We start from the raw sequence: 26,153 nt of genomic DNA, 5'->3' as shown, positions 1-26,153 counted from the left end.
ATATATATATATATATATATATATACATACTCACACACACACACAATATATATATAAGTTTTAAACAAACAATTTAATACTGATACACAGTGATGATGATTGTGAAGCTTGGTTGAGGTGGAGGAGTCAGAGGGTGGGATATTTCCCTTACTGCTAAATGATTAACTGGCAATTGGCTGAGCCCTCAAGGGTTAACTCTCTACACAAGGCAGCAGGAATGGAGGGAGATATGCGCATTTCCCTTAAGTACACTGCCTTGTTAATTAGATCAGCTTGCTGACAGGCAGAGTTCTGGTCTGTCCCCCCTGCTCTATGGAAGTTGGGGTAAGTGAGGTGCAGGAGCAGGGGGGAGGGGGACACCCTGACATTAGCCCCCCACTTCCTTCCCACCCCCCCGCACAGCAAGCGTCTCCGGGAGCCGCTCCAAGGCAGAGGACAGGAGCAGCAGATGGCAGTGGGGGGAGGGACACAGCTGAACTGCAGGCCTCTGCTGCACAGGGAACTTAGGGGAGCAGGGAGCTGATAGGGGGCTGCCAGTCCACCCTGATTCTAAGCCCCCACCAGCCAGCTGCAACGGGCTGCTCTTCCTGCAAGCAGTAGACAAAGCAGGCGGCTGCCAAACGACCTTAGAAGGGAGCATTACACAACTTTAAATGAGTATGTTTCCTAATTGATCAGCAACCTAACAATGTTAACTGGGACGACCTTTAGTGAGGAGTTACTGTACATAGCTGAGTGATTTGCAAATGGATTATCAGCTATACTTGGAATTTCCCCTATTTTAGGTTTGTTGGACTCTTAAAAAACTTTATTAAAATACTGTATTTCCTTTTTATTTTTAAACTGTAGCATAATGTGTCTAGGGGTATGTCTACACTACGGGATTAATCCGAATTTATATAATTCGGATTTGAAAAACAGGTTGTATAAAGTCGAAATGTATGCGGCCACACTAAGCACATTAATTCGGTGATGTGCGTCCAAGTACCGGGGCTAGCGTCTATTTCTGCACCATTGCACTGTGGGTAGCTATCCCATAGTTCCCGCAGTCTCCCGCGCCCATTGGGATTGTGGGTTAAGATCCCAGTACCTGATGGGACAAAAAACATTGTCGCAGGTGGTTCTGGGTACAGCCTCACCTCCTCCCTCCCTCCTCCCTCCCTGCATGAAAGCAACGGACGGCAGACAACCATTTTCGCGCCTTTTTTCCTGGGTGAGTGAACACTGCAGACTCCATACCACGGCAAGCATGGAGCCCGCTGAGCTCAAGACAGCAGTCATGAACATTGTAAACACCTCGCGCGTTCTCGTGGAGTTTATGCTCAGCCAGGACCAGAAAAACGAGGCGAGGAGGCAGCGGCGGCGGCAACGCAGCGACAAGCATGATGAGGACATTGACATGGACATGGACACGGACACAGATACAGAATTCTGTGAAACCACGGGCCCCGGTGCTTTGGAGATCATGTTGTTAATGGGGCAGATTCTATCCATGGAACGCCGATTCTGGGCAAGGGAAACAAGCACAGACTGGTGGGACCGCATAGTGTTGCAGGTCTGGGACGATTCCCAGTGGCTGCGGAACTTTCGCATGCGTAAGGGCACTTTCATGGAACTTTGTGACTTGCTGTCCCCTGCCCTGAAACGCCAGAATACCAAGATGAGAGCAGCCCTCACAGTTGAGAAGCGCGTGGCGATAGCCCTATGGAAGCTTGCAACGCCAGACAGCTACCGGTCAGTCGGGAATCAATTTGGAGTGGGCAAATCTACGGTGGGGGCTGCTGTGATGCAAGTAGCCAAAGCAATCACTCAGGTGCTGCTACGAAAGTTAGTGACTCTGGGAAATGTGCAGGCTATAGTGGATGGTTTTGCTGCAATGGGATTCCCTAACTGTGGTGGGGCGATAGACGGAACCCATATCCCTATCTTGGCACCGGAGCACCAAGCCACCGAGTACATAAACCGCAAGGGGTACTTTTCAATGGTGCTGCAAGCACTTGTGGATCACAAGGGACGTTTCACTAACATCAACGCGGGCTGGGCGGGAAGGGTTCATGACGCTCGCGTTTTCAGGAGCACTACTCTGTTTAAAGGGCTGCAGCAAGGGACTTACTTTCCGGACCAGAAAATAACCGTTGGGGATGTTGAAATGCCAATAGTTATTCTTGGGGACCCCGCCTACCCCTTAATGCCATGGCTCATGAAGCCGTACACAGGCAGTCTGGACAGGAGTCAGGAGCTGTTTAACTACAGGCTAAGCAAGTGCAGAATGGTGGTAGAATGTGCATTTGGCCGTTTAAAAGGTCGCTGGCGATCATTATTGACTCGCTCTGACCTCAGCCAAGGAAATCTCCCCATTGTTATTTCTGCTTGCTGTGTGCTCCACAATCTCTGTGAAAGTAAGGGGGAGACCTTTATGGCGGGGTGGGAGGCTGAGGCAAATCGCCTGGCTGCTGATTACGCGCAGCCAGATACCAGGGCGATTAGAAGAGCACACCAGGAAGCGCTGTGCATCAGAGAAGCTTTAAAAACCAGTTTCATGACTGGCCAGGCTACAGTGTGAAATATCTGTTTGTTTCTCCTTCATGAAAACCCGCCCCCTTTATTGACTCATTTTCTGTAAGGAACCCACCCTCCCCCTTCCCCCAGCTTTCTTTCAAACCAAATAAAGTCACTATCATTTAAAAATCATTTATTCTTTATTAATAGATTAGAAAAAGAGGGAGGGAACCCGGGTGGTATTTGGGAGGAGGATTGCTGGGAAGGAAAAAGCCACAAAGAAAAGGTTAAAAAAATGACAGCCTTTTGCTTGGGCTGTCTACTGGGGTGGAATGGGAAGGTGTACGGAGCCTCCTCCCCCTCCCCCCCCCCCCGTGTTCTTACACGTCTGGGTGAGGAGGATACGGAACATGGGGAGGGGGGAGGGTGGAACAGGGGCTGAAGCGGCAGTCTGTTTTCCAGCAGCCGTTCCTGAAGCTCCACCAGACGCCGGAGCATGTCTGTTTGCTCACGCAGCAGCCCCAGCGTTGCATCCTGCCTCCTCTGGTCTTCCTGCCGCCACCTCTCATCTCGAGCGTCTCTCCTGTCCTCACGTTGGTCCCTCCTGTCCTCACGTTCACTGGCTTCTTTCCTATACTTTGAAACTGTTTCCTTCCACTCATTCAGATGAGCTCTGTCACTGCGGCTGGATTCCATAATTTCAGAAAACATCTTGTCTCGCGTTCTCTTCTTACGACGCCTTATCTGTGATAACCTTCGGGATGGAGGAGGGAGGCTTGAGGAATTTGCAGCTGCTGTAGGGAGGGGAAAAAAGAGAGAATTGTTTAAAAAGCTACATTTTGCAGAACAATGCTTATACTCTTTCACGGTGACCAACACTATTCACATTACATAGCAAATGTGATTTCTGTGCAAGGTCGCATTTTGCCTCTTAATGCTGAGTGCCTGTGGCTTTGCTGCTAGAGATCACAGGTCTGGGCAACAGAATTCGGCTTGCATGCGGCCATGGTAAGCCATTGTCTTACAGCTTCTGCACCCTCCTTTCCCACATACCAAGCATAGCCTGTAGAGTGCTGCGGTTTTTCTGTTAACATTCAGCAGCATCAGCAGAAAACAAACTAACCACCCCCCCTCTCGCCATGAATTCTCTGGGATGATCGCTGTACCCCTCCCCCCCACCGCGTGGCTGGTATCAGGGAAGATCCCTGCAGGCACCAAACTAACCACCACCCCCCGCCGCCGCCGCCCCCCTCCCGCCATGAATTCTCTGGGATGATCACGGTACACCCCCACACACACACACACCGCGTGGCTGGTAACAGGGAAGATCCCTGCTAGCCAAACGCGAAAAACTCAGGGCCAATTTCCCATCTGCGCTTGGCTAACTGCAGGGAAGGATTTATTTTCCGCCACAGGCAAACAGCCCAGTAGGAACGGCCACCTCTGTCCCCTTAATTAAGTTCCCGTATTTCAACCAGGTTACCAGGAGTGATATCACTCTCCTGAGGATTACACAACAAGATAAAGAACGGATGTTGCTTGAATGCCAGCAAACACCGGGACCATACGCTGCCAGGCTTTGTCAGGCAATGATACCAGATTACTTGCTGCAAGCATGGCGTGGTCAAGTGTCCTACCATGGAGGAGGGAATAAGGATGCACTGCCCAGAAACTTTCTGGCAAGGCTTTCGGAGTACCTCCAGGAGAGCTTCATGGAGATGTCCCTGGAGGATTTCCGCTCCATCCCCAGACACGTTAACAGACTTTTCCAGTAGCTGAACTGACCGCGAATGCATCCCAAGTCCTCAGGGCAAAGTAATCATTAAAAACCGTTTGCTTTTAAAACAAGTTTTATATTTTAAAAGGTAAACTCACCTGAAGTCCCTTCCATGGGGTCAGAGTCTTGGGTACTGGCTTGGGAGGCTTGGGAGGGTACTTCAGTCAGGGTGAGAAAAAGATCCTGGCTGTTGGGGAGAACGGAGTGCTGTGTGCTCTCTGCAAGCTCATCCTCATCCTCCTCCTCCTCCTCTCCCCCATCGGCAGAATCCTCAGGCGTCGCTGATGAGACTATCCCCGACCCAGAATCCACGATCACAGGTGGGGTAGTGGTGGCAGCCCCCCCTAGAATTGCATGCAGCTCGGTGTAGAAGCGGCATGTCCGCGGCTCTGACCCGGAGCGACCGTTTGCCTCCTTTGTTTTTTGATACGCTTGTCTGAGCTCCTTGACTTTCACGCGGCACTGCTCAGAGTCCCTATTGTGGCCTCTCTCCATCATGCCCTTGGAGATTTTTTCAAAAGTTTTTGCATTTCGTCTTTTAGAACGAAGTTCTGCAAGCACTGAATCCTCTCCCCATACAGCGATCAGATCCAGTACCTCCCTCACGGTCCATGCTGGTGCTCTTTTTCGATTATCAGCCTGCATGGTTACCTGTGCTGATGAGCTATCTGTGGTCACCTGTGCTCTCCACGCTGGGCAAACAGGAAATGAAATTCAAATGTTCGCGGGGCTTTTCCTGTCTTTAGATTGCTGTCCAGAGCGGTCACAATGATGCACTGTGGGATAGCTCCCGGAGGCCAATACCATCGAATTGCGGCCACACTATCCCTAATTCGAAATGTTAAAATCGATTTTGGCGCTACTCCGCTCGTCGGGGTGGAGTACAGAAATCGATTTAAAGGGCCCTTTACATCGAAATAAATAGCGTCGTTGTGTGGACGGTTACAGGGTAAATTCGAATTAAAGCTGATAAATCCGAATTAAAGTCGTAGTGTAGACCAGGCCTAAGATGCTTTAGTTGACATCTCAACTTCACAAATTCTTAGCATTTGATACAATGACCATAAAATACTAACTGCAACATATTAACACATGCACTATTCATAAAATTTGTATTGTAAAGGAGTTAGTTTATGACCAAATGGTGCAAGTCCCTGCAACATTCAAAATTCTAGAATTTTTTTTTCCAGATAAACCAGGCCAAAGTATCTGAAACTGTAGAACACTTCCTTAGTGAAGTATGTTCATTTAAAATAACAATTGAACTATGAGCTTGTATGCCAGATTTTAATACAATTCAATCAAAGCATTTATTGAACAGGTGGTATAAGCGCATGGAAACTGGTATTGATCATGGAATATCTTCATTGTTCCTTATTTTAATTATCACATGCAATGTTACTGGATATTAAATATTTCATGAGTTATGTTTTGATGGCCCATATAGCTAAAGTAAAACTGCAAATATTTTTGTGTGTGTGAAGGCAATATAATAGAGTGTAAAATAATGTCTATTAAGAAAGCTTATCATTTAACTTTGATGAGTAACAATTTTTTTCTTTGATTTTGTTATTTAGTCCAGCTGCTTTAAGGGATATTTACAGAACACCACAAAGAAATAATATTCCTGGTGAGTATCTGTGCTCCTCTCTTACTAACCAGAATATTTATCTCTAATGATCATTGGATGACTTAATTAAATGTTCTTATTTCTAAAAAAATTTCAGTGCGATGTGGACGCTTGTTTTGCACACCTAAACTTTTGGAGGTAAGCATTTTATTTCCGAGTTTAAAGTCATAGACTTTAAGGCCAGAAAGGGACCATTAGATCATCTAATCTGACCTTCTGTATATTACAGACCATTAAATTCCAGGCAGATGCCCTATGTTGATCTCAATGACTTTAGCTAGACTAAAAGAATCCAAACTGTTGTGTGCCACAGGCATAAAACAGAAGATACTGAGGTACTATCAATGCCTGAACCTCTTTCAATGGCATTGAATTAATTAGGTGAGATATGCCCAGATGATTTTAGCTGCCAATCCGTGCCCCATGCTTCAGAGGAAGATGAAAAAAGCCTAAGGTCCCTGCTAATCCAAAGTGGGAAAAAATTCTTTCCTGATCCGAGAGCTGGCAATCGGTACGACCCTGAGCATGTGAGCAAGACGCACCAGCCAGGCATCTAAGCAAGAATGTTGTTTTAAAATATACTTTAAAAATTATTTGATGTATTTCTAGGTTACGACACCAAAATGTATTTCTGAAGGCCTGGGAGCAGAAGTGGATCCAGATATGTCTTGGTCAAGTTCTTTAGCCACACCCCCTACGCTTAGTGCAACAGTGATAATCGGTAACACTAAAAATGTGTGGTATTTTAAGGTTAACATATTTGGCTTAAATGTTCTTATAATCCCAGGAACACGTGACTGAAGAGTGAACTGGATGTTTATATGGTATTTATATGACCTCTTTGTCTTTACTGTAAAGTGGTGTCCGTAATTCAGCAGTAGCAGTTGGTTTTCAACAACATTATCCTGAAAGGAAAACGTGAACCTGAACTGTGTTGTTGCTCTTTGAAAGGCTAATTCCTTTATATCAGGGCTTAGGGCATATAATAATAGCATCCTAGCTGACAGAATAACATAGCAACATTTATAGGAACAAAGATTAACATGTTACATTGATTGCCTGCATCCATACCACCTCAAGCTGTGATTTTTATAAGGTCAACCTAAACTATGTCAGGCTGGGTCGGCACTTAGATGTAATATTTCTAGGAGAAATAAGATTCAGTAGTAAGTGGTATTGGTTATTCAATAGGTTTAATTTGCCCCATAAATTCAGTATTGAAAAAACGTGCCCACAGTGGGTTGATGGGCACTGGGCTGCTGGGGACGTGGTCTTTCAGATTAAATACAAAACCAAACAGCTGCAATGTTTGATCTCAAATGTGTTTATATGTCATTGTTGGATGAACTAATATACTTAGTTTGTATAATTAGTTTATAAAATACTCTGATATATCTGGATGAAGCACACTATATAGGTATAAATATTGTTTCAGATATTGGTGTGCAATATCTAACACAATCATGCTAAATTGTGGCAGCCTTTGTGATGTGGGTAGATGTCAACTCTGGGATTAGGTTGTGACCATCACATTTATTTCATTTGTGTCTGTTTCTAGAGGTGAAAGATTAGGGTGTTATCCAGATGGTCTTTCAACTTTTTCATAATTGTTTTGAAAATATGTTTACAGGTGATTTTCATAGAGCCATTCAGAATCCACATGTATTGGTCAATTTAAGAATGATGCGCAAAGTGTTTAATGGCTTAGTGTCTAGTACAGAAATAGCAGTGCAAAAGAAAAACAGGTTTATCAAGCAATACCTTCTTGCTAGACATAAAAACAAATAGTTAGTGCAATCCATCATCCTCATACTATTTTACTGTGATTATTACAAATATCCTGTGTATTCCAAATATACAGTGAAATCTTGACCCCTACTCTTGCCCCTGTATGTCATCCTTAAGGGTTGGAATGGTGCAGTGGGTCTCTAAAAGCTCTTCATAATACCTGGGGGAAGTTCCTCCGAGGGCAGAAACTATGTAAGACAGCAATAAGGCTGTTTTCAGAGGACCCCTTTGCAAACCTTAGCATTAGGGTCATGTTGGGAGCAGAGTGCAGTCCAAGGAGACGGCTGTAACTTAAACAGGCCCTCAGAACACTTAAAAGCACGGGACAGAATCTCACCCATAAGCTTTTTAAATGACTGGTCCACAGATTTGAACTGTTTAAGTACTAGACAGAAATAAATATTTTACACATTTCAGAGCAGTTTATTAGCCACATAAGTACAAATGAATTGTATTATTTTTTAATTTCAGCTAGAGGAAATGATTCAATTTCTGGAGCAAAGCAACATGATGAGAGAATTACTATGGTGAGTAAATTTAAGCAGGAAATACTGAATCTGTTTTTTAAAATTTATAGTTATGTATTTATGTATAGTTGTGTATTTAATATTCCTTGAGCCAAAAAAATGAAATATTTTAATTTCCTCTTCTCTTCATTCTGGTATCTCCAGTATGGTTTAAAACAAGTTACATTTTAATACTTAGTGTTTGCAAAATTTAGTATGTAAAACCAAGCTATAATTTAATGTAATGTGTTTAGTATTTTCTGTGTTTTGAACTGATGCAAACTCCACTTGTTACTATACATAAACTATATACACGTTAGCATTATTAAAACTAGTACAAATCATAAGTATTAGTAAATCCTAGTGAGCATTTAATATTATATAATTGTTGTTTGACTCTTGGGCTTACAGGTCTTGCACAACTTTTTCTCCAGTCATGGTAAAAGGCCTGAGAAGAATGATATAAATGTACTATCCATACCAGAGACAGTAAACTTAAATACAGAAATTGATGTCAAAGACCATGGTAAGCACTGATACTTTAATATTGTTAGTTCCTTATTGGGTTTACTGTTTCTTAGCCTCAAATATTAAGCTACCTTCACTAAAAGTTTTTCTTGCATATATTTCTTTCAGGGTAGTTGACTGTTGATCAGTGATACAGAACTCATATACCTTAGAGAGAAGACTGACATGTGTTGTGAGGTCAGGAAATGCAACCATCAATGTTCAGAATTTTAGCTAGGATACAAAAGACTGTAGTAGCAGTTATTTTCCCATTCATACTCTATTAAAGTAAATATATTAAGGGCTTTTGGTAAAATTTTCAAAAGTGTCTTAGTCCCATTGACTTTCAATGAAATGGCTTTTAAGTGCCATTTTCAAAAGTGTCTTAAGTACTTAGGAGCTTGTCTGAAAGTCAATACGACTTAAACTCCTAAGTCATTTGGTAATGTCTACACTCCACCTGGGAGCAAGCCTCCCAGGCCAGGAAGACAGACTCATGCTAGCAGAGCTCAGGCTAGCGGGCTAAATATAGCAGTGTTAATGTTTTGGTTCGGGTTGCATCTTGGGCTCACAAGACCACCCAACCATCTGAATCTTTCTTCGAGTGATGGTCCCTATTGTGGGTTACGCATGCGCACCAGGCGCCCAGAGTCAGAGAATTCTGAAAGTAGTGTATTTTGGTGCGCACATGCACCCTGGCCTGCCTCATGCTTCCAGCCAAGGCCATAAAGGCCGGGGCGGACTGACTGCCTCTTCAGTTCTTTCTCACTATCGCATAGTCTGGGTCGGAACATTAGTGTCCTCATCTCTCACCTTGTTCTAACTAAATAATTATAACTTAATTCTTAAATAACTTGTAGATTAGTAGTTTTACCAGATTTAGTAGTTTTAGAATACTGTATAAAGGCCCAAGGGAATAGTCTGGTGCATAGGCACCGACTCCATGGGCTGGAGCATCCACGGGAAAAAAAATAGTGGGTGCTCAGCCTCCCCGATTAGCTCCTCCCCCAGCTCCTTGCCTGCTGGTGGGCCCCGCTGATCAGCTCCTCTTTTCCCCAGCCCCCAGTACCTCCGGCCCACTCTGGGGAGGGGGCGGAGCAAGGGTGGGAATTGGCGGGGTGGGCGCTTAGGGGAAGGGGTATAGTGGTGGTGGGCCTGGGACAGGGTGGAGGTCGAGCATCTCCCAGCAACTCAGAAAGATTTGAGTCACCATGCTAGAAACTGGCTTAGGGGAAACAAATGCGAGTGAGAGAAAGAGCTGCATTTCACTGCTGGAGCAGAGAGAGAGACACCTTAAATTGACATAGAAAGAAGGGGGTGTGGCTAAACCAGAAAACAAGATCGTAGTTTAATCCACCTGTTTACAATAAAGGGAGAATAAATTAAAGCAATTTAAGAAGATAAAAAGAACTAAGCCAACCTGAATACACAGATCTGTGCCCTAAATGTGCAAATGAGAAAAGAAGGCTAAAGGGAACTGGCAGATCTCAGTCCTAGAGAGCAGGCTCTGGAAGAGAAAATCCAGCAACAGAATCCACTGCCATTAGGCTGCAAAACATATTAAAATTACTCTTTACGCTTGGAGATGTTGATCTGGACCCTCATTATGCTGTAAACGTACAGGGGATGAGTGCAATGAGAGTTTTATTGTGGCTGGGGGAGGAAGTATGGCAGCAGCCATTTTGAGAGAGTCACAACAAGCAAGGATGGAAGACAAGAAGATTTAGATGTCTGGGAAAGGAAGGAAATCCTCCAGATCTGTTCCACCTCTTCTCCCAAATGAAGACATGGCTGTGGAAGAGAGTAACTGCCACTCCAGCAAACACAGTATGGATGTGGGTAGAGAAGCAGCAGTCATTGAGTTTGACCTGAAAGCCCTGCATGTAGAAATCAAAAAGATTAATAAGGAGATGAGGGAAAAAGTCCAGTCATACAATAGATACAAAACATTAAATTAATGAGATTAATGGGAAAATATCAGATGTGGAAACAGGATTAAATGGGCAATCGGACATCATTACTAATCTAGAGGAAAGAATCCAAATAATTGCAAAAGGAGAAAAAGAAATAAAAATATAGCTGGAGGACATGGAAATTAGAGAACACAGGAATAACATAAGGATTAAAGGTGTTCAAGAGGAGACTGAAGGGACAAATCTGCTGGCCATGTTAGATGATGTTTTCCATGACACATTAAAATGTGGCAATAAAGATGGCATTCATACTGAGAAGGCTCACAGATCCCTTTTCCCCAGGCCCTCAGCAGGCTCCAGACCAAGAGAAATGATTATCCATCTATACTACTATCAAGACAGGGATAAAATACTGAGGACAATGAGAGAGAGAGCTGAACTGCTGACAACTCTTAAGCAGTCCATACAAATTTTCCCAGATCTGGCAGCCTCAGCTTTTAGATAGTGAAGAGAACTCTTCCAGGTGACCACAGTTCTTAGAACAAAATAAGGTACAAATGGGGGTCCCCATTTAGACTGTCTTTTAAATGAAAGGATAGATATGCCTATCTCAAATCCAAAAGAAGAGAAATGGGTACTGTTAGACATGGGAATAGGTGAATCTGCTCAAGACAAATCTGAATGGGCTCAAAGGCATCAGTCCTACAGTTTACCAAGAAATTACTGGGAATCAGTGAGATCAAAGAGAGCCAGAACAGCTCAGAAAGATGCAATATCAGGACTAGAGGACAGACATGAGAGCAGACGAAACAGTCCAAATCCAGAAGAATAAGATTAGTATCTGGGCTATGACATTACAATAAATAATGGATATGATATCCATATGGTTATAATGATAAAGGAATATAGTTAAATGGAAGCTGGGCTGTACAGCATCCAGGCTATTTTATGCTATATGGCTACCGAATACTTAATGGGCATAACACTTAACATTGTGATTTATACTATAAACAAAGTTAATAATGAAATAGCAAGAGACCCAGATCTCCCCTACTGAAGTAAGTTTGACTTTTAGAGTTCACAAACATTTTAAAATGTTATATTAATTGGAAAAGGAACACCTATGGTGGAAAATGTTAAGAATATGTGAACTCAAAGATGGTATAATTTTCTCAGTATGCCCAGTGTTATAAAGAAATTTGATGGGATTAAATAAGGCTTGGTTCTTAAAAATACATATATATTAAAAAACCCGCCCTCCAGCAGGGAGCTGACATGCCCATGGAGTAAGTAAGGAGAGTCCAGGCTCCACAGCTAGAGGGGACTGGGGACAATGGGGGAATGCATAGGGAGGGATACAGGGGAAATGGGATAAGAGAATAGAAACAGATGTTAAATGTAGTTAGATATTCTAATCAAAAAAATTATATTAATTAAAAACAATAGGCCTCGGAATTTAAAAATACATGGTAAATCAGATTTAGGGTACAACAATATAGGTATTAAAAGGAAACACAATATATGTGGGAGTTCTAAAATTACTGTGTGTATGATGGGAACTCTATCTAAAATGTCTTCTTTAAAGAAAAGGCACAAATGTACTGGGACCTTGCATCTCACTGCTTTTAGCAATGGGTAATGTACTGGGCAAGATAAGACTTCATACACATGGGTGAGCTTATTGATTATTGTTCCATTAACTGCAAACAGTAGACCCAAAGGAAGGGGGAAATGTAAAACGTTGGATTTAATTGTAGGTCCTTCATTGTCCCCTGCATGGTATAACTTGCATAGGAGACAAATACAGAAATGTATCTTGTGGATATTTTTCTGTCTACGGGACAGTCACACTTTCCCTTCCCCTGGTAGAAGAAGCCAGGAGTTCCATCCTCAAAACTTGTTGGTCCACTGTAATCCATAGGAGGCAAGAGATATCTGCATTGATGCCTCTTGTCGCCTCTCTCCTATCCATAGCAGCAAATGCTGGCCACTGGAGAGCACTCCTGCTGTGGATACCCACTATATCTCCAAACTGATGCAAAGGGTCAGTATTGAGAGGGAAACAGCAGGAGTAAATTCAGTCTGCAGACTGTATGATAGAAATAGAGTAGTGTTTCTAAGATATTTTCAATAATCCTGTTTTTTAACTATTTACAGAGCTGGAGAAGATGTTAGATGGCTCATTTGGTGAGATGAATAGCTTGGAAGATAGATTTCACGTTTCCATTAAGTCAGATGGGAACACAATGGCACAAAATGCCCTGGAAGATGGAGAAATGCATGAAATGACCATAGATATGCCAGATGCAGGGGAACATGTTTTTGCTGTATGTCATACTAGTGGCAAACATCTACAAGAAGTAAAAACAACCAACTGGACTACAAAAACACACTTTGATAAAATGCCATCTGTTTTACTTCAGCAGACTAATGAAGTGATGGGGAATTTTAAAGATGCTTGCTTAAGGTGTGAAAGAGAATTGGATTCTCCTAGGTGTGAGCTATTTACAACTAACATACCAAATAATAGAATACAGAAGCCCTCCGAGAATAGAAAATTTACAAGGGAGGATATGCCATCTTCTTTAACCTCTGAATGGTCTCAGCTGAACTTATCTGGTTTAGATGTAACACAGCTGGAAAAAATATCCGCCCGTGATACTTGTTCACCATCCAGTGTCTGTAGCAAGAAAAGAACTGAAGGCAAATTAGCACTTATGACCAAGGAACATGCTAACTTCAGTACTTTTGAAACATCTTTACTGAACACTTCAAGTCTAATAAAAGCAGAAAAGCTGTTGAATATCAATTGGTCAGAACACATAGAGAATGAAACAAAAACTTATGAAAAGTACTCAACCTCTGAAACCTCTCTAATGCATTCTGTCTCTCTGAGTGTTCAGGATCCACCATTAGTGAAAGGATGTGCAGCTGAAAAGGTTTCTGAAGTGAACTTTTTAGACTGTAGTTCCTTAATGGAAAATACAAACTTTACAGAATACCCAGAAGTCCATAGCTGCTTTCATAAACATTTAAAGGAACATTCTAAATCTTCCATAACTGATGTTACCTCTCACCCTGTTATATGTAATGCTTCAACTCCAAATATTCCTGATGGCACAAAATGGTCAACAAACAATGAAAACACTCCCAGGAGATCTGGCTCTAAAAGCACGAGTGTGCTATCCAGCTTGAAAAAGAGACCAAAAAGATTTATTTATACAATAAACAATGCTTCCCCATATCAAGAGGGAAAAGTCCAGAAAGAAATAAAAACAGGTTCCTCTAGTTATTCTGCATCATCTCATTCAGAATTTGAATCATGTACCTTTAAAGGTCTTGATACAGCCAATAATGAGGATCAAGGTATGTCTTCTAATTATTTTCACTAGTTGAAGTTTTTTGTAATTAAACTTACCTCTTACTTCCCCTTCACAATTCAGATGAAGAAGTATCGTTCTGAAGGAAACTGTAATTCATAAGATTGGTAATGGGATCTGATGATAATAAATAGTGACAGAAAGATATTACCATTTGAAAACAGTCTGGTTAGCTTATGTGAAATGTATTTACCTCAGTCTAGTTTCTAGAAGAAAAGTTTCCACTTCAAATAAATTGTCAGAGCTGACAACTTTTTTTTCACTGTTGCCAGAGGTGACTGAATGGGCATGGAATATTCTAGAGATAGTGTCTGTAGGTCAGGATTGATGAACATTAGTGGAACAATATGGGGAACATTGTACTACCATTGCATCCTTTATGTATAGCTGGAAGGCTTGGATCTCCAGACCTTTCCATCTGGTACCTTTCAGGAGCACTAAAACACTTTTAAAAAAAAATCTGCCGGGGTTAATGTAAGTTATACACCTGTTGTGATGTACATAATTTCTTTTCAAAAGCTGTGAATTTTTCCAGAATAATTAGTTCAGACTGGGGAGTTAAGGATCCCGCCTCATGTTATGCTCTTACCACAGAATCCATGAGCTGTGACTTCACGAGAGGGACACCTATTCCTCTATTTTAACAATAGCATTATTTGATTTGTGATTACAACTCATGGTATTTTAACTGATGGCTATTGATTTCTGTTCATGATAAAGTCAATTGTCAGACCATGATTAAAGCATATAAGGCCCCGATCCTGCAAACACACACTTGAAATCAATAGGACTTCTCATGGTAATACAATTAAGCATGTGCACAAATGTTTACAGAATTGAGGCTGAAATTGTATTTAAGGGCTAAGTTAATTAACTTCAGTTTATTTGAATAAGTGAGAATTGTTTTGTGTCTTCTATTTATTGACATGTCTAACTATTTTGCAATGTTTTTCATTTTCTTATAGATCTTTTGTTTTCTTCTGTTGAGAGAAAGTATTTGCGGTCAGATACTGAGGAAAATTCCATGCTATTGAGCAAATATGCCACAAAAGCAGATAGAATAGATAACTCACCTAATAGTTCTTTCAATAACAGAATAATACATCAAGACTTGAAAGATGCATTAAAAAATAATAGCAGGGAACATCAGCCTGCTTCATCATTAGATTGCTCAGAAACGTCTAACACTCCGAAAGAATATTTAGTGGTTTCTTCAAACAATAGAAATGTTTTGTGTGTAAAGCATAAAGTTGTAGCTACAGCTTGCCTCCTAGCAACAAAGCATTCCAAAATGGACTCTGGTAGGATTAAACATGTGGTTCAATGCCCAAAGAAAGATGAGATGGATATGCATACGAATGTTAATCCAAATAATGACATGGTTATACTTCAGATCTTTAAGGATCAACCTGGAGAGCCGTCTAGTGATAATGAACATTTGGTTGAAATGGAACAAGAGCCAGAATCTATGAAAAATTGTCACTTCAATGATACTTTGAGTGAAATTAACCTTGATATAAGTAAGAACAGTAGTATTTGTTGCAATAAAAACAAATCAGGAGACAAAAATGATGTTACAGGCCATTTGCCAATAGATGAATGCAAAGCTGTAAGTCTGCCACCTTTGGTAATTCAGCCATATAAAAATTCTAGCACTAATTTAAACAGAGAGAGAAAAACAGATACAGTTCCATTTTCAAAAGTTATAGCTGCTGATCAAGAAACCGAGTCAATTGAAAAGGATGAAAATAAGCTTCAAACAGCTGCTAACAAAAACACTGTAACTATAGAAAGTGGCAAAAAACTGTTTGATCACAAAGACTGTGGTTCATTACAGGTAGTAATTTCTGAGAAATCTACCTTGCCAGAGCTTGCATTAAAAATGAGACCTGAACAAATAGTCTCAGGCTTTATTACACAAGAACCAGAGCCTAATATAGAAGATAAGTATTGCATAAAGAAGGTGATCAAACTTCCTTCTAAACATGTTGCATCAGATAAAGATTTATATTCAAAAAAACCTTTATGTTTAGACATCAACTCAAAAGAAAACCCAAAAGACACAAAGAAATGGTCAGGACACACAAGTTTTAATGGCCATAGCTTAAATGAAAGCTTTGGTGGCTTTCAAACTGCTTCTAATAAGCAGATAAAACTCTCTGAAAATAGCATTACAAAAGGCAAAATGTTGTTCAAAGATATGGAAGGTGAGTGTCTTGAAGACTTTTCCAGAGACGGGGTCAAAAACATTTCAAATCAAATTACAAAGGAAAATGTTAAGATTTCTCCAGTTGTGGATAATAAATTGGACACTAACTATTCCCATGGTTTAGATTCACAGGCAAGTCTTGTTGAACCTAAGAATGCACAAGGTATCCTGCCTGAAAGCACAGATTCATCTCTTCAAAACTTGCCTAGAAATCAACAACCTCAACTAAACCGAACCTTGACAGCAAGCCAAGAAGCTGAAATTACTGAACTTTCTAACATACTGGAAGAAACAAATAGTCAGTTTGAATTTACACAGTTTAGAAAGCAAACTAATATGGTGCAAAATAATAGCTCTGATTTGTCTGGATATGTAGATACAAATGAAACAACTAACTTGAAGAATATTTCTGCTATGTGGCAAGATGCTGATTTTGATGACTCTTTTGAAATTGAAGTCCAAAGAGTAAATGATAAATCCAGTGAGCATACCAACACAAATGAAGAGTCTACAATGATGGGTAATGTGAAAGAAGAGAGAGATATTGTCCAGAAAAATAACTGTGAAGTTACCTCTACTAACTTATGCAGAAATGCAAATAAGACACCTCTTGTCCCAAGTTTTTCAGTACCTACACAGGACAATTTTTCTAATTTTGGAGGGTTTAGTTCAGCTGGAGGCAAAAAAATGAATATTTCTAATGAGGTTTTGATGAGAGCTGCAAAATTGTTCAGTAACCTGGATGATGATGGTGAGATGTTTAAATCCACAGAGATGAATCCCAGAAGTGGTTATTCTAATAGACACATGACTTCTAGAAGGAATGTTTCCAGGTGTTTGACAGAAAAAGACAACTATTGTGGAGAAAGTTTAAAAGATGCAAATGTTGAATACCAAAATACACTGAAAAATAATGAAGAAAATATTAATACATTTATGCAACTATATAAAGAAAATCAGGGGGAAAGTACAAAAAATATTATTGAAAATGATTGTATTTCTAGTAGTACCAAAATTAATAATTTAAAAGTTATTAAATATTCTAGACATAAGATGAAAAATGGTCTGTCATCTAGTGAAAACCAGAATCAGACTCTGAACATCTCAAAAAAAAATAAGAGTTACACTCAGTCTCAGTATAGTTTACAAGAAGGTTTGTCAGACCTAACATGTTTGAGCGAAGTGTCTAAAACTGAAGAAATATTAACTTTAAATATTTCAGATGAAACAGAACTGGATCCTAATAAAAATGAACAAAAGATAAAAAATCTAGATTATTTTCAAACTGCATCTCGCAGTAATATATCAGTATCCCAAGCACCATTGGATAAACTCCATTTGTTTGAAACATGCACAGAAAAAGAGCTGGATAATATTTCATCAAATTCCAATAGGGAAATGAGAAATAGCGGAAACATGAAAGGAATAGATGCTACTTCTGTAAAAAAAAACATTAATGTAAACCAAAACAAATCCAAAATAGGCTCTTACCATCAACAAGTCTCCATCCAACAAGACACAGATTTTGAAATCAAGAATATAAAACAGAACAATATGACAAGTTTCCATACTGCTAGTGGCAAGAGAGTTATAATTACTGATGAATCTTTGACCAAAGCAAAACAAATTTTTGCAGAAGAAAATGTTTTCCTAGAAAATAAGCATAATAGTGGTAATTTTGAGGACTCTGAGATTCAGGCTTTAAAAAAAAAGAAATATAACAAAGACTTTATCAAAGATTGTGAGTTATTTGCAGAAATCACTCCCAAATATTATCAAGAAATGCTTAACCTTACAGGTAACCTTGTTTCTAAAGAACTTGATCATCCGCCTAAAAAGATATTAGATGATAGTCTAATTAAACAACCTGTGGATGTTGAAACTGTGAAAAAACTTTCAGTAGAGGTACATTTATCTGCTAATTTGGACAAAGAACTTGAAGAACAATCAGAAACTTCATTTTCAAAAAAGCCTGTTTGTGTGGCCGTTGGAAAGTCAGGTTTAGGATTTTATACTGGAAATAGCAAAAAAAATTCTCCAAGTGAGGCATCTTTATTTGAGGCAAGAAAATTGTTTGCAGAGGGAAATCTGGAAAATTCACCAAGAAAAAATGATGGCTCAAAAAGTACATTAATTGTTTCTGCTAATGACCAGATTGCTATAGATTTGCATTTAAAAGAAGTATCAGATATTCTTGCAGAACATCCCATCTACATAAATATGAAAAATATTTTAACTGTAAAGGATAACAAAATAAAAAATGATTCCCTTTACTTAATTCACAGGGACGAACATTGCTCTTTTCATTTAAAAGACGATAGTAAAGGGTCTGACTTTCAACATTCAAATGATTCAAGCCATGATGTCAACTGCTTCCCAGAAAATACGGATAGTGTTTCTCAGGATCAGCCACTAGTAAGTCTCACTACAGACAAAAACAACTTACTTAGTTCTGAAGAAACTTTTCAAAATGAGAGTTATGTGACTCAAAACTGTGATTTAAAATTTTTGGATGCCAAGAATGTTTTGAAAATCTCAGCCACTGAAGTGGCAGGCTCCAATTCAAAGTTTTCTAAGGAGGGACTTGTTGCATTCAGTACAGCAAGAGGTAAAACAGTCACTGTTTCCTATGATGCACTAAAGAGAGTCCGACAAATGTTTTCAGAAAACTGTGATAAATCTAGGAAACAAAACACTGAGACTAAATCAGAAACTAATCAAAATGAAATTGCAGCAAATTGCTCTGAGACCTTGGACAGTGCTAAGTGCCCTACTTCTGCTAACTCTTCAAATGTAGACAAGAGTGAGACCTATAATTCAGCTACATGCCATTTTCCCAATGTAAATGAGAACAACTGTGAAGATGAACAAGCACTACAGCACAATAGAAATAAATCTGCAGATACTGGGTCTGAGCCAAATCCTCAGACATCATGCTTTCGGGTGAATGACACATTTTCTGGCCTATGTAAATCTCCTAATAAACTAAATCATCATCAGTCAGACTTTTCTACAGGTAATTATGGTTTTTTTAGCACAGCAAGTGGTAAACCTGTACAGTTATCAGAAGATTCATTAAAGAAAGCTAGAAGTCTCTTTTCTGAAATTGAAAATAATAATTCATCAGATCAACAATGTGTATCAGAACTGAAATGTGATTATGATGCATCTTCAGTTGGAGACCAAGTTGAAAAGTTTGTTGGAACAGGAAGTACTTCAGCACTTAGGAAATCTGAGGTAGCAGTATCACAAGAAAAAAAAATTTTAAACCCCAAACTGATTTCAAATGCTTCTTTTGGATTCAGCACAGCAAGTGGAAAGCAAGTGCTAGTTTCTGAAAATGCTTTTCTGAAAGTGAAGCAGGTGTTCGATGACACTGCCAACAGCAAATACTGCTTTGCAGATCAACTTAGTTCAAGACAAGATCCTGTTACAGCCCTTATATCTTCTGTTAATTATGTTGGTGCAACCAAAGCAGTAGATGAAGCCTCTTTAAAACCCAAAATCCAGGATACTCATAATGAAGAACTTGACTTAACAAACAGCTGTCCTGTTGAAATTAAGCCTTTACAAAACATTTACAATATTAAAATACCTGTGTGTGCACCTCACAGTGAGAAGGATAAGCACCTAACTCTATTAAACAGTTTTACACTTTCAGAGGAGACTCAGCTTTTTGAAAAAGAGCATCACGGTCGAAGTAGGATGGAAATAGAAGCTGAAGCAGTTTCTTGCAATGCTGCAACTAAAACAAAGCTGGATGTTGATCATCTTACATGCTCCCAAAGTTCAGAAAAATACTTGGAAACAGAAGCAGTAGAAAGTGCCAAAGCTTTTATGGAAGATGATGAACTCACTGATTTTGGAGTAGAAAATAATACAAAAAAATCCCTCTTTTTTTGTAGAAAGATTGATAAAAACTGTCCATTAAATATGAGAATTGGGAAAAGACGCATGGAAGAAAAAACCTCACTTGGTAGGTGTTATTTTAAATTCCAGTAAGTGCATTTAATTTCGTATTTCTAAATAATGTAGAGCACTTTGCAATAGAACTTGTTTAAGCTGATTTTAAGTAATCTAAAGCTTGAACCTGCTCTCCTTGATTTCAGTGTCAAAACTCTCCTTGACATTGGTGATAATTTATTCATTGATTTCAGATGGAGCACGAGCAGGACTCTTGTTATGAAGCACAAACCATACTTTAATAATTATAATAATAATATTAATTAATGGAGATATCCCATCTCCTAGAACTGGAAGGGACCTTGAAAGGTCATCGAGTCCAGCCCCCTGCCTTCACTAGCAGGACCAAGTACTGATTTTGCCCCAGATCCCCCAGGGACCCCCTCAAGGATTGAACTCTCAACCCTGGGTTTAGCAGGTCAATGCTCAAACCACTGAGCTATCCCTCCCCCCCCCATAATAATTAGCATAATTCAAAAGCTGCAGATTTTTTTGGCTAAGATTTATGAAAGCTACAGCTGTCACCTGAAAGCTGTGTTAGACTCTAACTTTTCACCATAGGGGGCCAGAACGCTAGCCCTTTCCTCCTGGGAGCAGGCAAGTGCTAATTGTATCTCTCTCTGCAAATCTAATTAGCTGTGTCTAAAGGGTATTCAACCCCAGAAAAGGACAGGTAGTGTTTCCACCTTCATTATTTAGTGTCTCATCAGTGGAGAATAGCTTTCAGTTGCGGCAGGATTTCATAGGGATTCCACTGGTGGAAGCGCTCCTTACATGGATGTCTGAATTAGGACATCTCTACCTGCCTAAGGGATTGTCTACACTGGCAATTTACGGCGCTGCAGCTTTCTCGTTCAGGGTATGAAAAAACCCTGAGCGCAGCAAGTTTCAGCGCTGTAAAGCACCAGTGCAAACAGTGCACCAGCGCTGGTAGCTACGCCTCTAGTGGAGGTGGGTTTTTTTAGAGCACTAGGAGAGCTCTCTCCCAGCGGCAGCGCTTTAGCGTTGCCAGTGTAGACTAGCTCTTAGTCACACCCTCTCCAAAGCTACTTTTAGGGTTTCCTGTGGTTTTCTTGCTCCAAGGTCTATAGTAGTTTATGCTCCCCCATAGATATTACCATGGAGTGAATCAGGCATATTGTCCACAAAGAAGTCTCCAACAAAGTATCTATTGTATGAAGTTTTAGAAGCACTCCCAACAATGCTACATAATAGAGCCAGACAGGAAAAAAGTTTGCAAATTAAACATCAGGATCCATCACTTCTGGAAAAGGTTTTAACCATTTAAACTGATTTGACAAGAATGTTTTGATAGTATTTAGTGTAGTTCTGAGAAAGGGCTATAACCCCTGTGACAGGGTCAGGCCAGATGGCTTCAGGAGAGTGATAGAAGGCAGAGATATTAGCCTCAGATTAAGTAGGTCTCTTTTCCCTGGGTAAGGTAACAGGGAAGGTTCCAGAACAATCAGGAACTTTCTGGAATCAATTAAGGCAGGCTAATCAGGGCATCTGGGTTTAAAAAGGAGCTCACTTCAGTTTGTGGTGTGAGTATGAGGAGTTGGGAGCAAGAGGCGCAAGGAGCTGAGAGTGAGAGGGTGTGCTGCTGGAGGACTGAGGAGTACAAGCGTTATCAGACACCAGGAGGAAGGTCCTGTGGTGAGAATAAGGAAAGTGTTTGGAGGTGGTCATGGGGAAGTAACCCAGGGAGTTGTAGCTGTCATGCAGCTGTTACAGGAGGCACTCTAGACAGCTGCAGTCCACAGGGCCCTGGGCTGGAACCCGGAGTAGAGGGCGGGCCCGGGTTCCCCCCAAACCTCCCAACTCCTGATCAGACATAGGAAGTGTTGACCCGGACTGTGGGTTCCACCAGAGGGGAAGAGCTCTGAGGCGACCAAATCTGCCAATAAGCACAGGACCCACCAAGGTAGAGGAGGAACTTTGTCACACCCCCTAAACAGAAAACCCCAAAGCTGATAAAACTTTGCTAATCTTTCCACATACACAAGCTATTTCCCTACATTAGTACAATGTGTAGGTTGCCCTGACATCACTAGCCCCGTAGGAAAGCTGCTTTATGGATATGCAAAAGCAAATATAAATGAAAACTTTTTGTTTAAATATCTTTTAATTAAGTGTTTGGATAGTCAGCAGTTTCTTATAAAATTGACCTTGGTTTTTAGTTGGGAGGGTTTAAGGAAACATTTCTCTTCACCTTGTGACTTTCTAATACTATGGTAATAAGGATATATAATAGTACCTAAGATCAGGGCCGGCTCCAGGCACCAGCTTGTCAAGCAGGTGCTTGGGGCGGCCATTTGGGAGGGGGGCGGCACGTCCAGTTATTCGGTGGCAATTCGGCGGACGGTCCCTCACTCCCGCTCGGAGCGAAGGACCTCCCGCTGAATTGTTGCCACAGATCGTAATCGCGATCGCGGCTTTTTTTTTTTTTTTTTTTTGGCTGCTTGGGGTGGCCAAAACCCTGGAGCCGGTCCTGCCTAAGATAACAGTGTGAGTCAGATTTGGAATATTCTTCTTTAAAGATTTTTGAAACATTCTCTCTCTTTACTTTATATTCAAACTTTAAATTATTTATCATGTTCAGTTTTGGCAGTGATTTTTTCCAAAACACTTTACATAGTGTAACAGTACACCCCTACCTCAATAGAACGCGACCCGATATAACATGAATTCGGATATAACACAGTAAAGCAGTGCTCCGGAGGGGCGGGACTGTGCACTCCGGTGGATCAAAGCAAGTTCAATATAACACGGTTTCACCTATAACACGGTAAGATTTTTTGGCTCTCAAGGGCAGCGTTATATCAAGGTAGAGGTGTATTTAAAATAATCAAGGTATTTGAAACAGGCATGATATATGTGTATAACAGAACCCTAAACAAACTGCATTCTGCTATTTTACATCCTTCTCTTTGCTTTGATTACTAAATAGAAGAAGCCAAATTGTGGGAAAAGACATCTGTACTAAATGGAAAAGACATTTTAATTCAGGAAGTGTGGTCTGTAAAGTTTCTAATTTCAGTTGGACACAACTCTTTAAATGATAAATTTAGAAGTTCAGCTACTATGTTCTAGTGGGAGATATACTGAACTTAAGAGAAAATTATTTTTTTAAATTAGTGTACGGAATTTATTTTTCAGGAGAACCTCCAATTAAAAGACAACTATTACCTGAATTTGACAGAACAGAGAATCCCCACAAATGTTTGAAAGCTTCAAAAAGCACTCCAGATGGTAATTTTATTTTTCTTGTTTATATATGATATAGTAAATTGTCATATCAAGTGCCATTTATAGTTCTCTTTTGAATAAACCAACACAAAAAAGTTAATGAATTAAGATTGTGTAAGCGCTTTTCCCATCATCACACATGAAAAATCAAGGAAATACCATTTTAGCAATATTAACATCTGTGCTAACCTGAAATCAGATGCCTTACCACACAAATATAATACTGAAGTATATTCGCAGCTCACCTCTATTTAAAATAAAAATTTATCACTTCCAACATACAATCATCCACAGTGCATACATCCAGTACATCAAAATCTTACTCAGACTCTCAAACTGCAACCTCAGTAAGATGAGAATTCCTTACCAATAGGTTCATTTTTATGTAAAATTGTATATTATTTCTACATAAAAACTTGGAGGTCTGAGTTAAAACATATTAACACCTAAGAGGCTTTGAGGAACATAGCTGCAGAGAGATCTTAACAGCCCAAAGTGATGCTCTTTTAGATACCCTGAGACATTTTTATGGAGGGCCTTGAAGACTGGGTCCAAGAACATAAGAACGGCCATACTGGGTCAGACTAAAGGTCCATCAAGCCCAGTATCCTGTCCTCTGACAGTGGCCAATGCCAGGTGCCCCAAAGGAAATGAACAAACAGGTTATCGTCAAGTGATCCATGCCCTGTCACCCAGACCCAGCTTCTGGCAAACAGAGGCTAGGGACACCATTCCTGCCCATCCTGGCTAGTAGCCATTGATGGACCTATCTTTCATGATTCTATCTAGCTCCCTTTTGAACCTGACATGGTATTTTATGGGGAGCCAGTGTAGTGACCAAAGCACTGGGGTTCATGTGCTCTTGGCACCTGGTGTTGGTAAGGAGGGAGGCTGCAAATTAATTAGATTAACGGATCTTTTTTAAGGACTGTCATCCTATCTAGATGTACAAAGTTGCAGTGATCCACTCTGGAGGTCACAAAAGCATGTATCACAGTGATGAAATTGTCATCTGACAATTCTATAGCATTTAATAGGTGGAAGAAGGCATTCTTCAAAGTGGCAGTTACTTGAAACTTTAGAATCAATGAGGAGTGTAAAAACGCCCATAGTGTATTGACCAACTGATGACCTGGAAGCAGACTCCTTTAATAGGGGGTGATTTGATAGCAGTAGATAGCTCTTGGAAGCATTTTACAAATTCTACTAGCATCCCTTCCATCTTGCCTTGGTTGAGTTTCTGCCAGTTACCTTTAATCCCGGTACTGATTGCAGCCAGCCACATATTGTGATATTTGGGAGAGGATACTAGTTATGCCTTCTGCACTGGAAGCGAAGCCAGGGATCATCTACATAATGCTGATGTGAGATTGTGGTCTCCCCCAGTTTGCATCTCACCCAGTGGCTTCATGTAGATGTTAAAAAGGATGTATTAGGATTTCTTTGGCACCATTAGTTTGAGCTAGACCAGCTATAAAATTGACCAAAAGACAAAAAATAATTACTGTAAGATGTATTCACACGTGTCTAAAGTACTGAGATGTGAAAAGTCTAAGCTGTCTACTGTTGAGCTAATCTGAAATATAGCAGGGCTTAACATTTCCAGTCAGAAAGAATGCCTGTGGATTTCTAGCAGCAGGCAGGTGAAGAGACACAGGCTATGTCTACACTACTGCGGTAAGTCGACCTATGCTACGCAACTCCAGCTGCATGAATAGTTATCACGCGGTCTACACTGCGGGGGGTCGACAGGAGAAAATCTGATAACTTAACATTCTCTCTCTTTTTTTTTTTTTTTTTTTGAGATATACCTATTTCATAGAGCTGGAAGGGACTCCGAAAGGTCATCGAGTCCAGCCCCCTACTTCACTAGCAGGACCAAGTACTGATTTTGCCCCAGATCCCTAAGTAGCCCCCTCAAGGATTGAACTCACAACCCTGGGTTTAGCAAGCCAATGCTCAAACCACTGAGCTATCTCTCCCTCTCATTGGGGTAGAGTACAGGGGTCAACTGGAGAGCGATCTGCAGTTAATTTGGCAGGTCTTTACTAGACCTGCTAAATCAACCGCTGGTGGATCGATTTCAGAGCGTTAATCCCGGTTGTAGTGTAGACCTGCCCACAGATCTGTGCCAAAGGAGGCTTTGCTGCTGGTTTCTAGGAGCGTTGTTAGGCGGGCATGGGAGTTCTATTGCTCTCTCAATAATAGTAGCTGTGCAGGTTTTGGATCTGGGAAGCATATCTGAGCTCACTTGTCAGTACAGCAAAACTTACTTTTCACTCACTAATGGTAACCAAGGAGACCTAAATATTGGTCTCTTAAAAACGAAGAGGATTTTCTATGAAATCAGTTAATTTTCTTAAAAAATAAAAAAGGAAAGAAAACTGTTTGACTCTGTAGACTTGTGTGTATTTTTATATATATATATATATATATATATATATATATATACACACACACACACACACACACAAAATCTCTAATATGTTCCAGAAACGTCACATGTGCCATTGAAACATACTATGTTTTAATTATTTTTTAGGCATAATGAAAGACAGAAGGAAGTTTATGTACCATATTCCTTTAAAACCTGAAACTTGTGTTCCTTTCAGGTAAGAAAAAGCGTGTAGTATAATTTAAGATTTATTTCTAAAGAATTGCTTCACAGAATATGGGGTGAATATGTTCTTGTGGATTGATTTTAATCTTACTACTAGTAATTTGCTACACAA

General features: G+C 40.4%; 1 protein-coding gene across 3 annotated transcripts in view; it reads left to right on the top strand.

Moving 5' to 3' along the window:
- The window catches only part of BRCA2 (BRCA2 DNA repair associated), a 78,305-nt gene that overhangs the window by 7,301 nt on the left and 44,851 nt on the right, over positions 1-26,153 (top strand). For all 3 annotated transcript variants that reach the window (XM_034758653.1, XM_034758652.1, XM_034758654.1), the window contains exons 4-12: positions 5,854-5,906; positions 6,004-6,044; positions 6,516-6,627; positions 8,166-8,221; positions 8,612-8,726; positions 12,778-13,986; positions 14,966-20,185; positions 23,332-23,424; positions 25,964-26,033. In XM_034758653.1, coding sequence (XP_034614544.1) covers positions 5,854-5,906; positions 6,004-6,044; positions 6,516-6,627; positions 8,166-8,221; positions 8,612-8,726; positions 12,778-13,986; positions 14,966-20,185; positions 23,332-23,424; positions 25,964-26,033 — 6,969 coding nt within the window. The remainder of the gene's footprint in view (positions 1-5,853; positions 5,907-6,003; positions 6,045-6,515; positions 6,628-8,165; positions 8,222-8,611; positions 8,727-12,777; positions 13,987-14,965; positions 20,186-23,331; positions 23,425-25,963; positions 26,034-26,153) is intronic.

Source organism: Trachemys scripta, chromosome 1, assembly GCF_013100865.1.
Source record: "Trachemys scripta elegans isolate TJP31775 chromosome 1, CAS_Tse_1.0, whole genome shotgun sequence".
Lineage (NCBI taxonomy): Eukaryota > Metazoa > Chordata > Testudines > Emydidae > Trachemys > Trachemys scripta.
The sequence above is the reverse complement of the archived record's forward strand: the minus strand, read 5'-3'. Positions and strand labels throughout refer to the sequence as shown.